The sequence below is a fragment of the Castor canadensis genome, chromosome 1, assembly GCF_047511655.1.
Source record: "Castor canadensis chromosome 1, mCasCan1.hap1v2, whole genome shotgun sequence".
Classification (NCBI taxonomy): Eukaryota; Metazoa; Chordata; class Mammalia; order Rodentia; family Castoridae; genus Castor; species Castor canadensis.
In genome coordinates, this window is record NC_133386.1 from 208262267 (window position 1) to 208274951 (window position 12685).

The 12685-nt window shown below is 50.5% G+C and overlaps 1 protein-coding gene across 6 annotated transcripts in view; it reads left to right on the forward strand.

The window, feature by feature from the left end:
• The window catches only part of Mob2 (MOB kinase activator 2), a 71174-nt gene extending 59464 nt beyond the window's left edge, over positions 1 to 11710 (forward strand). For 4 of the 6 annotated variants that reach the window (XM_020168746.2, XM_020168748.2, XM_074051321.1 and 1 more), the window contains exons 2-5: positions 3288 to 3448; positions 3653 to 3746; positions 9816 to 9940; positions 10688 to 11710. In XM_020168746.2, coding sequence (XP_020024335.1) covers positions 3288 to 3448; positions 3653 to 3746; positions 9816 to 9940; positions 10688 to 11001 — 694 coding nt within the window. In that variant the 3' untranslated portion in view covers positions 11002 to 11710. Of the gene's footprint in view, positions 1 to 1895; positions 1986 to 3287; positions 3449 to 3652; positions 3747 to 9815; positions 9941 to 10687 lie in introns of all 6 variants that reach the window. The other 2 variants (XM_074051336.1, XM_074051345.1) reach the window with 2 other exon arrangements.
• Positions 11711 to 12685: the final 975 nt, after the last annotated feature.

Below are 12685 nucleotides of genomic sequence, written 5' to 3' on the forward strand. Positions count from 1 at the left end.
ATGAGCCAGCAGGGGCTGGTGTGGGACTCTGGTGCCTACTGTGGCTGGCTCCCTATGCCCAGCATTAGATTCCAGGCTGGTTTCAGCTTTCCAGCTGAGTGGCACATGAACTCAAAACACATTGGTAGTCAAAGACCAGGGGTCAGAGAAGTGTTGGGGACAGGGAGTGGGCACATCTTTGGGACACTGGCAGAACCTGTCCTTGTCCATGGCTCCTGGAAAGGCTGGAGGCTGCACTGTGCTAGGCTGCAGGACCCAGAAATTCATGCCGAGAGTCTTGAAGTACCCATGCTGTGTATGGTGTGTCCATACCTATGCTTCAGTCCCAGCAGACCCCTGGGCTCCCTCTCAAAGAACTTGCGCTGTGTTGGGAGTCCCAGAGCTGGGCTGAGTCCTGCCCTGTCCCCTGCCTGGCTCTGGTCAGTCCTAGCCCTGGCCCTGGCCCTGCCCGGGAGGCTGAACACATGTCGCCTTTTAAGGCGAAGATCTACCATGAGAAGCTGAAAGGAAAATATTTCCCTGGCATTCAAGGAGCATTTTTCTTTCCTCTTTCTCTTAAATAAACTATCAGCTACTTTTCAAAACACAAGAAAGGAAAAAATAGGACACAGAGTTACAGAGACCTTTCAACCCCCTCCCTACTCTCCCGCCTCCTAGGGCTAAGGGCAGGGACACAGAGCCTGGCCAGGCTGCCTCCCAGCAACATGCATCTTGGCTGGCCTCACTGTCCCATGTTCTTAGGCCAGGAAGACCTGGCCACAGGTACGCAGCCTGTGTCTTGGCCTGAGGCCTACACTGAAACTTCATTTGGACAGCCAGGGGCAGCAATTAGTCCATCACCTCAAAAGAAACCAGGATGAGGTTTGTGCTTCCTTTCCCTTCTAGAAGCACCAAAGGACAATCTGGAGTAGGCATGGGCAGAGCTCAGAGGCACCTCCTACCAGCCCTCTGCCCCTGGTTGGGAAAAGACCATGACCTTGGTAGCACAACCATCTTTTTCACTGAGTATCCCTGCTGTCCCCCACTGGCAGAACCTGTCACTTAGTGCAGGGCAGGCACTCCTAAGGAGGCTCCTTTGGGACCCAGGCCACATAGACTGGTCTATGCCTCCCTCACTTCCCTGACCTGCTTCTGCCCTTGAGCAGAAGCCCCTATTAGCATTTGTATTCCTTGCAGCAGGAGGCCTCACTGGAGGGGGTGAACTGTGTGCCTTTTCTTGACCTTCCATCCATCTGTCCAGTTAGGAGACTGGATCACAGGCTGGTACCTCCCAGAGAATCCCTTCTTGAGAGTTTTATTCAAAGATGACCTTTTTTGGTCATAAGGCTTCATGCCAATATCGATTTATACCTTATTTTTGAAGAATTCAGTTACTCAGATGAGAAAAAGAGACTAACCCATGCTGTGGGGAATATTCACCTCAGGCTCTTCTTGGTCTTCTTCCCTGGAACCCCCATTCTGAGCCTTAAGATGTCAGAGAGAACCCTGTGCAGGTGCCAGCCGGTCCCATGCCACTGCTCCCAAGGTTCTCAGAGGTCAGTGGGAGGCTCCTCTGCCCTGACATCTTTATGTTGAGCAAACACTGCTGCAAAGGACCTATCTGCTTTCTGGTGTGCAAGGCTGACTAGGTTGGCTTGGGAGCATTTGCAGGCCTCTTTGTGTCTGAGGAGCTCTCTGTGGAGGCTTCAAGTCAAAACCTCTTTGCTCCTAGACATGTTTCTGCCTGGCACAGACTTAGCTACATGTCAGAGACAGACTGTCAAGCGGGTCTCCTGGCTGGCCTGGTCTGGCCTGAGTTCTTGGATAACTCAGGGCTGGTATTCCTGGCCAATGGGGATTTCCTCTGTTAAGTTTCCTTCCTAAAGGGAGCACCCCATTTCACTGCCTATTCACAGGTTCAGCACAGCCGCCAGCAATTGGGAGCAGCTGGCCTAGAGGACGGGACCATGTGCGGGACCAGAGTGTGTTCTGCTCCATTCCTCCAGGTTCTGATGTTTACTCTGTTCAAATTAAAACAAGACATTTAAAAAAGATATGTGTTTATTTCTTTAAAAATAGCTCACTGTGTGTTAACATAGCAACACAATTTTATGAAAATGAAGTGTTTCTCAAAACAAGAGAAAAGCTTAGCAAGGAGTCCTGCGAATTCTGGCTCCAGGAGGAGGCTGGGTACTCATACCAGCATTGCCTTACCGTGGGACCTGGGGGAGGACAGAGTCTTGGTGCTGTGGAAACCCTGAAGGTGCCTTCCTGCAGACTCCATGCAGGCGGTAGGTGGGAGTGCCTTGGCTGGGTGTTTGAACACCTGCTGAAGTGTGTGGGGCTCAGTGGTAGGGCACATCAGCGAGATCTGAGAGAGTTGCTGTCGCCTGCCTGGTCTGTTTGTTTAGCTGCATGGGGATGCTAAGCCAAAGGTAATGCAGGGCCTGGTGGATGCTTTGCCAGGAAGGCCCTTCCCCAAGCCAGCCTTGAAATCTTAGGGAGTGTAACCTATGCTCTTGTGGTGCCCAGGTAAAGGTTTGGGGGCTACAGCAGTGGCTGACTGTGCTTCTGTCTTACCAGTCAGGAGCTGGATTCCTGACCTCTCCGAAGGTTGGACCCATGTACCCTCCTGAGACTGGCCTGTTGTGGGGTAGGGGGTAAGCCTCAGTGTGAGTACACAGGAATACTGAGTGTGGCTGCTGGCAGACATCCAGACCCTTGTGTGGCTCTGCTCAGGGATGTTAGGAAAGTATTGGGCTTTGTTTCTTTGTTTTTTTGCAAAGTAGCTACAAAGTTTTATGGAAAAGCAGAACGTAAGAAAGTACACTTCCCAAGGAAGAGGGGGAAGAGGGCTCCAAGTAGAGTGGCTTAAGAGCAGAACCTGGCGCTCAAGAGCAAGGAAAACAGCTTTTTGGCAGAGGCTGTGTGCTTCAAAGATCATTGTGATGGCCCCTGCCATCCTACCTGGCTGTCCTATGTTGGAAACCCAGGTCCACAGTGTTGACCAGATGTCTGCAGGGTTGCAGTCATTTGGAGCAAGGGATGGCCTATACTAGTCAGGGCACCATCCACCTGCTCTGTTGGGCTCCAGCCAGCCAGAAGCCTAATGTCTCTTGGATCAGTCTGGCCCTTGGCATCCTGCTTGGCTCTGGTAGAGGGATTGGATTCCCTCAAGGGGCTTGGGTGAGCCCCCTTCGTTGCCTGTGTCTGACACAACCCCTCAGACAAGGTCCCTCCTCAAGGCCCTATGTGTTCTGGATCCATCAGGGTATGTGGTGACCATGCTGTCCCTTCTCTCATGGCAGGAAATCTAAAGCAAAGCCTAATGGCAAGAAGCCTGCTGCAGAGGAAAAGAAGATGTACCTGGAGCCAGAGCACACCAAGTCCAGGATCACCGACTTTGAGTTCAAGGAGCTGGTGGTGCTACCCCGGGAGATTGACCTCAATGAGTGGCTGGCTAGCAACAGTGCGTGTGGGCAGGGAGAGCCTCCCTCTCCTTCCTCTTCCCCTCCTCCATCTCCAAGGACACCCAGAGCTGGTGCTTAGCAGCTTACCTGCTGTCTGGGGAGGGTGTCGCCCGTAAACAGTCCTGAGCTCCTCAGCTGAGTACATGTGCGCATCAGCTAGAAGCAGGGGTGTTTTCTCACCTGACCCTTTTCTTCTTTTCCAGCAACAACCTTTTTCCACCACATCAACCTGCAGTATAGCACAATCTCAGAATTTTGCACAGGAGAGACTTGTCAGACGATGGCCGTGTGCAATACGTGAGTAGCAGCCTGGCCACTGCTGGGAGGTGTTGGGTGGGCTCTGGTTGGTCCTTGCTACCTGGGCTCCCAGCTACTCTGATTCCATTCTCAACTGGAGTCCCTATGAAGTCTAAGGCCAGGCCTTCTTCCCCAGTGTCCTCTTGTCCCCAAGGGACCAATAGCCCAGCCTGAAAAGTTCCTGCTGGGATACAGGACCTGCCAAGAACCAGCAGAGGCCAGCAGGCAGGGGTGTTTTCAAAGGGGAATGCCAATTATGGGATTCCCTGAGCCTGCAGAGCACCGTGATGGGGAAGTGCTCCTCTGCACTGGCTTCTCAGTGCTCACTGTGCTGGGAGAGGAGTGTCAGGGGCCCGAGTAAACAGGTTTATTTTGTGGGGGCTGAGATGCCTACTCAGTGACTTCCTGACAGGCCTGGTGCTGGCAGCTCTCTTCTGCGAGCATGTGCATGTTCAGCTCCAATTGCAGGCATACGTGAGGACGCCTTGCCTGCTTTGTGAATAGGAGAGCCACTGGGTGACTGGGCTTATCACCAGTACTATTTTGGTAGAGGGAATGACCAGAACTGATGCAGGCAGAAGGCCAGGTCTGCCAGGACTCAGACTGAGGTGGATATGACTTAGGATCTTTTCTGATGTATCCTTGTCATCAGGATGCTGCAGGCCAGGGATAGATGCAGACACACAAGAACATACACCTGTGGCTGCAGGTCTGGGACAGATGCAGCTTCCCTGCCTCCTGGCACAGATCAGCGGTGAGCTCTGCTCAAGAGCCCATCAGAAGCCTCAGCACAGCAGATGGCTGGTGTCCCCCTCAGGTGGCAGGTGTCCTCTTGGCCTCAGTTAGCTAGGCCCACTCACATGGCCCTAAGGATCACAGTTTAGTTCTTGGTGACATGGGGCAAGTGTAGCTAGCAGCCAGCTTTCCATTCCCCAGGAGAGTTAATGTATCACAGCCAGGCACAGGGAGACTGGATAGTACTGTGTAACTATGCTGGTAGCAAGCTCGACGTGCATGGGACAAAGATGGACAGAGGCCTGTGACAGAGCCTGACAGGGCAGCATTTGTAAGAGCATGTGCAGCTTGGCTAAGGTGGGTGACTGCCAGCCAAGCAGTGTCTCCCAGGTGCCCTGTGCAGTCCAGCCATCTTCCTGCCTAGCTCCTCCACTCCCATATGTTTATTTGAAAAAGCTTCCTTTAAAAGAGCACAGGAGTGGGTGTTGGACAGACCTACATCTGGATGTGCCTCTGCCACAGCCAGTGTCAGGTGGAAAGCTCAGGCAGCTTGGACTCTCCTTCATTCTTGTCTGTAGCCTACTCTTTAGGATTATTTTATATGAGTTAATAGTGCATATAATCCCTTCCTAGGAATCATTTGAGACCAATGGATGGAAACTCAAAACTAGTTTGAAAGGAAAAAAGGAGGTTGGTCAGAGATCCACAGAGCCCTTTGCTGTCCCCAAGGCCTGTAGGTCTTTCTGGATCAGGGAAGGGCCTGTTGCAGGCTGGGACATGTGCCTATTCTGCCAATGCCTGTAGGATAACCCAAAAAGGCCAACACCGAGGGGGAGGAGAGAGGGGTGGGACCAAGATATGCAGAAATCACAGCAGAGCATGTCTCACAGAGACAGACCTCCCAATGGAAGAAGCTGAGTGAACCCCATAGGACTGACCTATAGAAAAGTACACAGATTTGGCAGATGCTGATGCAGAGGCAGAGGAAAGTCCTCATGAAGGCCACAGCCAGGTGCTGTGGGGGAAGCTCCATCAAATCTCCAGTGCTGAAGGAGAGAAGGGTTGGCTCAGATTCAAGTCCAGTGAGCCCTTCAGGAATGAAGATGACTAAGTGCGTGGCATCCGCAGACCTATTGCAAGAGAGTTGTTCCAGGATTCCTCAGCTGAGTGGCCACCGAAACAGGAGAAGCATAGACCTTCCTGAAGCCTGGGCCAGAGCAAAAAAGAGAACCTGATCTGGCTGCAAGCATATGGAGAAGGAATATGTGGGACAGGAGGGGGGAGGGGCGAGTGCACCTTCCACCTGCAGTAGCCGTATGCAAATGCAAAGTTGGACCTGAAGAGCTATGTATGTACTTTGAGCAACCTCTACAACCTATGTAAAGCAGTACGTCACAAGTCATAATAGATACATTAAAATGGAGTACAAGAAAAGATTTATCCCAAAAGAAAGCAGGGAGGAGCTACAAGGGATTAAAAAAGCAGAATGAACAGCCAACATGGTAAACCTAAATCCAACAGGTCAGTGAGTACAGTAAATGTGAGTGGCATACGCATACAATTGCAAAGTGGAGCTTGTAAGAGTGGATTTTTATGAGAAATTTCTTGTAAGCCAGCTATATGGTTTGTTTAGGAAATTTTTTTGTCTTAGTCTCTTTGGGCTGCTATAACAAATTGCCTTAGACTGAGGCTTCTAAACAGCAGAAGTTTATTTATCATAGTTCTGGAGGCTGGGAGCAGGTAAGATTTGGGGTTTGGTGGCAGCTTCCTCGTTCATAGATGGCAACATCTCATGAGGTGGTTTTGGGCCTCATTTTTTTAAATTCAGTTTGGTGCTGGGGATCAAATCCAGGGCCTTGTGCATGCTAGGCAAGTGTTCTACCACTGAGCGACATCTCCAGCTCAGGGCCTCTTTTATAAGGGCAGGAATCCTACTCACAGGGACTCCACCTTCATGGCTTCATCACCTCCCAGAAGCCCCCACCTCTTAATACCATTACTTTTGGAGTGAGGATTCAATGTAGTGAATTGGGGAGATTTTCAGACTGTAACGTCACTTCTTCTCTCTCCCCGCCCCCCACAGTACTGAAGATTGAATGTAGGGGGCTTCAAGCATGCTAGGCAAGAACTCTGCTACTGATCTTTTTTTTTTTTAAAGCCCTTTCTAAATTTTTTTCTTCGAGACAGGTTTTGCTAAGTTGTCCAGGCTGGCCTCGACCTTGCAATCCTGCCACAGCCCCTGAGTAGCTGGGATTACCAGTGTGCTCCACCATACCCAGCTCATAGCATTACTTTAAATGCAAGTGATACAGGGAGGTTCACAGTAAAAGGTTGGGAAAAGACAAGCCAATAGGACACTAATCAGAAGAAAGGTGAAATGACTATGTTGGTGCCAGCAGAGATAGCAAGGGGCTGGCCAGGAATGCAGAAAGAGGTCATGTGCTAGGAAAGGCTGCTTGTCAGGTGAGTGATGGTCCCAGGTGCATACGCACAAGACAGAAGAGCTTCACACAGAGGCAGGGTAGAAGCCGTTTCACAATGAGACCCTAACCCACTCGCAGCAGGAGCAAAAACCGTGATGAGGACATACCAGCCTCAGCAGCAGAGGGCAGCCAGCCTCTTTTCAGGTTCACAAGACTTGACAGATTTTAAAAGAATTGAAGTCATACTAAGTAAGTCATCTGAGCATTGTGGAGTTAATCTGGAAACCAGTGTCAGATAACAAGAAAGTCTCCACGCATATATAAATCAAGATGCTCCTGAATAATCAATGCATGGGTCAGAGAAGAAGTCACAGACGTCAGGAGTGATTTTGAACTAAACGCAAATGAAAAACAAGATATCAGAATTTGTGGGATGCAACTAAAGCAAGGGTGAGGGAAATTTACAGGACCAAGCTCATTTCAGCAAAAGGGCTCTAATCAATCTTTTTAAGTTTCAATCTCCACCCCACCCCCGCCCTGCCACCACCCTAAGTTTCAACCTTAAGAAACTAGAAAATGAGCTGAACAGCCCAAATTGAGCAGAGAAAAGAAAATAATAAAATCAGAGTAGAAATCACTAAAATTGACTTCTGAAAACAGCAAGGGATATCAGTGAAACCTAAATATAATTGTTGGAAAAGATGAATTAAGTTGACAAACCTCTACAAGATAAAAAGATACAGGAAGATACAAATTATCAATATAAGGCGTGAATTCAGCTATGATGTAGTGTAAAAACTTTTATAACTGTCACAGTGTACTCCCACTGCAACAAAAATATGATAAGTTATCAATGTAAGATATGAAAGAGGACATTACACAAGCCCAAAGATGTTACAAGGATAATAAGGAAACACTGCAGAGACCCTCTATACACATAAATTATACAGCTTAGATTAAATGGACTGATACTTTAGAAAACATAAAATTTCAAAGCACACCCAAGATCAGCAGTGCAGTAAGGCAAGAAAAAGGAATAAAAGGCACCCGAATTGGAAAAGTAGAAATAAAAGTATCCTTACTTATACAGAACACGATTGTGAAGACCTCAAGGATTGAAGCAATTAAATAAATTTAGCAAGAAATCAGTTGTGTAGTTCTGTATTACCAGCAATGTATCGTTAGGATACATTGCTAAATTAATAAATCAGTATCATTTATAATAGCTCCAGAAACAGTAGGTCTTAGGTATAGGCTTAACATCCATAAGATACATACCCTACAAACTACAAAAGGCTGATGAAATCGTAGATGACCTGTTTAAATGGAGATTCATGTGTTTGTGGATTGGAAAATCCAGTGGACTATAAATATTAATTCTACTCCAAACTGATCTATTAGTTTAATGCAGTCCCAATCAAAATCCCAGCAGAGTTTTTGGCTATTAGACCAGCTAATTGTGAAATTTATGTGTAGGGGCACAGTCACTGTAATAGCCACAACAGTTTCTAAACAGTGGACTTGAAGGAGTCCCAAATTTTAAGATTTACTATAAAACCATAGTGACTTCCATTGATGAAAAAGACAACCAGTTAGACCTCATGAAGATTTGGAACTTGTGCTCTTTAGAAAGACACTGTTAAGAGAAAGAAAAAAAACTACAGATTGGGAGAAAGTGTTTGTGAGTCACTTATTACTCAAAGAACTAGTCTACAGAGTACGTAAAGAACTCTCACAGTGTACCAGTAGGCAAGCAGTCCAGTATACAATGGGCAGAGAGCTTGGACAGGTCACCAAAGCAATATAAGGGTGGCAGTGAGACAGTGAGAAGATGCCTGATACCAGTAGGAATTAGAAAAATATAGATTAAAGACATGCTGAGATGCTGTTGTACTCCTAATAGCACACCTGTGCAAATGCCAGGCACTGGGGAGAAAGTGCAACACCTGGACATTTGTACCTTGCTGGTGGGTGCAAGTAGTGCAGTATGCTGACCGGGGGTCTACAGATTCTCTTGAAATGAAGCATATACCTGCCATGACCCAGTGATCCCGTCCTGGGTTTTTGCTGTAGACAATGAAAACTTACATCCACATAGAAACTCACACAGGAATGTACTTAACAGCATAGTCCATAACTGCCCCCAATTGGAGAAAGCCCAGGTGGCCCTCAGCAGGTGGATTAGTATACATGCTGTGGTCCATGCCTATGGGGATCTCTTCTGATACATCCCCACAGCATGGCTAGATCCCAGTGGGTTGTGACAAGTGGGAAGCCCATGTGATTCCTTCACTGGCAAGAGCTCCCAAGGAGACACTTCAAGTGTGGGCAGCAGATAGGTCCCTGCCAGCACTGCTAGCTCTTCTGTGGGCAGAGCATGGATGTAGTTCTATGAAATTGTGTGTAGTTAAAAGTCATGGGCTCTGTATACCTAGTGTGCCCTCATTCCTGACACTGGCTTTCTCAAGACCCATGGTTAGCTGTTCCCATGTGCAGATGAGAGTTTCAGGTAGGCATCCAGGGGCCAGGCCACTAACTGTGGGCACCCACTGTGCCCCATGGGGAGGGTGTGGCTCCTGGCAGTGATTGGGGCATTATCAAGGGCCTAGGCTGCCTCCCAGGCACACTTATTTTAGAGACTAACCTGAAGCTGGGCAGAAACAGAGAAATGAAGATGACCACATTCATTTTTTATGTGCATATTTGGCCATGCAGCCGAGGCTCCTGCTCTCTACTGGACGCTGTGTGAGTTAGCACAGCAGACGCCCCATTGGAGCCATCATACTCTGCTACACCTGGCTGCTGGTGCCACCTTCTGCCTGCCTCTAACCCTGTTGTGTGAGGCTTAGGCCTGCATCTGGGTGGGTGAGTAGTGGGACTGGAGCTCTGACTGTGGTCTTCGTCCCTACAGACAGTACTACTGGTATGACGAGCGGGGCAAGAAGGTCAAGTGCACAGCCCCCCAGTATGTTGACTTCGTCATGAGCTCTGTGCAGAAGCTGGTGACCGACGAAGACGTATTCCCCACAAAATACGGTATGTCTCTTGCAGCTTGCACCCCGGCCCCACCCTGAGCCAGGCCTCTGAGCAGCGCTTATTTCAAGGCCAGCATGTGCTTGATCCCGAAGAGCTAGAGAGCGTCTGGGGTATGGCTGCAAGGCAGGGTGTGGTGGGGTGGCAGCTGTGTGACTCTGGCTCCTGCTTAGCACATGGGGCCTGGTCTGTGGAAGGAGGTAGGGGCCCTTCTTGATGTCTGCTACCAGCTGGCTCTGCACAAAGAGGCCATCATAGTCCACTTTGCTAGGGTTTCTTGGGCTGAGATGTCTAGACCTCTCCTGCCTATTAATGGGGCCCAGAGCCAATCCTAAACTGCCAGCGAGACAGCATTGACCAGCAGAAGGTGCCCATGCAATGTGTCACTACCCCAGTCCTGGCCTACATAGAGAGCCCTAAGTGTCCTTCAGGGAAGCTCGTTGTGCCCGAGAGCCCCTCCCAGGCTCCTTAGTGTGCAGGCAGCCAGCAGAGCTCACCAGTACCCATCCGTCCAGACACATGCTGCTCTGGGGGTAGGCTGCGGAGAGATCATAACAGTCTGAGCTTTGGGTCAAACACCACCTGAGCACCTGCTGTGGCTGCTGTGGCTCCAAGGCCTGAGTGCTGCTCGGTGAGGGCTGCAGGGTCAGGGAGTGGTGGCAAGTGTGGATGCTCTGGGCCAGCCCTGGAGATGCCTGCTTGCAGGAGCCTGGCCTTCTGGCGGGCCTGTGACGTCTGGCCTCCCCCCAGGCAGAGAATTCCCCAGCTCCTTTGAGTCTTTGGTGAAGAAGATCTGCAAGTACCTTTTTCATGTGCTGGGCCACATCTACTGGGCCCACTTCAAGGAGATCCTGGCCCTCGAGCTGCATGGACACTTGAACACACTGTATGTCCACTTCATCCTCTTCGCCAGGGAGTTCAACCTGCTCGACCCCAAAGAGACCGCTGTCATGGACGACCTCACTGAGGTGCTGTGCAGCCTCCCTGGCGGGGGCGGTGGCAGTACTGGGGATGGGGCCAGCAGTGGGGCCCCGGGGGCACAGAACCATGTGAAGGAAAGATGAGCCCCCAGGGCTGGACAGGGGTGCACATGTGCAAAGAGATGACTGTGTCTACGTGTGCGCACACGTTCCTGGGCACGCTGGTGGCGAGGTGGAGGACCCCGGCTGCACCGAGTATGGGCTCCACAGATGCTGCTGGGGCCATGGCGTGTTTCCTGGCTTCCCTGTTGGATGGATGAGTGCTGTTTATAGCGAAGAGCCTTTGGATTCATTCATTCATTCAACAAACATTTATTGGACTGATGTTTTGAGTTTTCTTCTGTGGGGTTTACCTTTATTGGGTCTTCCATGTGGTCCCCGTCCTCTCCCTCCCTGGGGGCTCTGCCATTTTTGAATCACCTAGAGGGAGGTGAATCTTATTCTGAGGAGGCTTAACCTGCAGATCAGGTTTCTGCTGTTTTAGGGTGGAGCCTTTGCAGGTACCCCTCCCCCAACTCCCTCCTAGACCTTGCCTGGATTCTGGCCGTTGGGTGGCTGAGTCAGTGTGGGATGGGGAGGCCAGGAGTGACCCAGAGGGCTCACATCTGCTGCTTGCTCCTGTCACGCCTTCTTGCTGCCTCCCTAGTGCCCAGGGAGAGCCCAGTGTGCAAGGGTCCAGGGCAGAACCAGGACGGGGCTGAGGCCCTGTGGGGAGATGCAGCTGTCAGCAGAAGGCTAAGATCCGCTTTAGTTTCCTCTGTTCAGTCAAAATAAAAAGAATTCTCTCAGGTCAGAGCCTTGTGTGCATCCTCAGCCCAAATCTTCGTCTGCTGTTCTCATCCTTCGTGTGGACACAGGGACCCTCAGATGTGGCTGTAGTTGGCTGAAGACCTCTAGGGGTTCCTGACCAGCCCAATGTAAGGACTCTGCCAAAGGGTCCACTCTTGTCCAGGACCGAGTGGCCCAGGAATGAGCAGCATGCAGCACAGGTTGGGGTCCTGAGCTAAACCCTGGAGCTGGTCCAGGGCTGGAGTAGACTGAGAGAAGGAAGAGGGAAGCAGCCAAGGACACAGCCTGGTCAGCACAGACCTCAGGACTTTGGACCCAGGCTCTGACGGCTCACCTGCTGCACCTGGTGACTGGGGATAGCTGCTTTGATCACTGGTTCCTAGAATGCTCAGCACCCTTCAAATTGTGGGGCCCACCAGCTCCTGGCACTCTGGCTCAACCTATACAATGTTCCTGTAGCCAGCAGTGCCTTTCTGTATAATCACCAGCTCCTGGCAGCCCAGTGAGCAACTGGAAGACCCTCTCCTATTGCCTGTGCTTCCCACAGGGTCTTCCCAGCTCCCTCTGGCCACCTGGGCTAACCACACTTGCCTTCTTCCCCCAACCTTCACAGCAGTTCAGGGGGCAGCTCCTCCTCCTGCCACTGAGAGCTGCCCTACCTGGTAATTAGCACCACTCCACAGGAAGTCCCAGGGCACCCCGGGTTCTTCATAGTCTGTCCCCACTCTCTCCTCCTCGACCCCTCGGCTACATAATGGGTCAATTGGGGACATCTCTAAAACTCCCTGGTGCTGGCCATGGTAGCACATGCCTATAATACCAGCACTCGGGAGGCTGAGGCAGGAAGATCTCAAGTTTGATGTCAACCTAGGCTACATAGTGAGGCTCTTATCTCAACAAAACAAAACAACAAACCCACATCCCTGGTGCCTGGATCAACTCCAAACCTACTGACTGTCTCGGGCTAGAGCTCACCAGG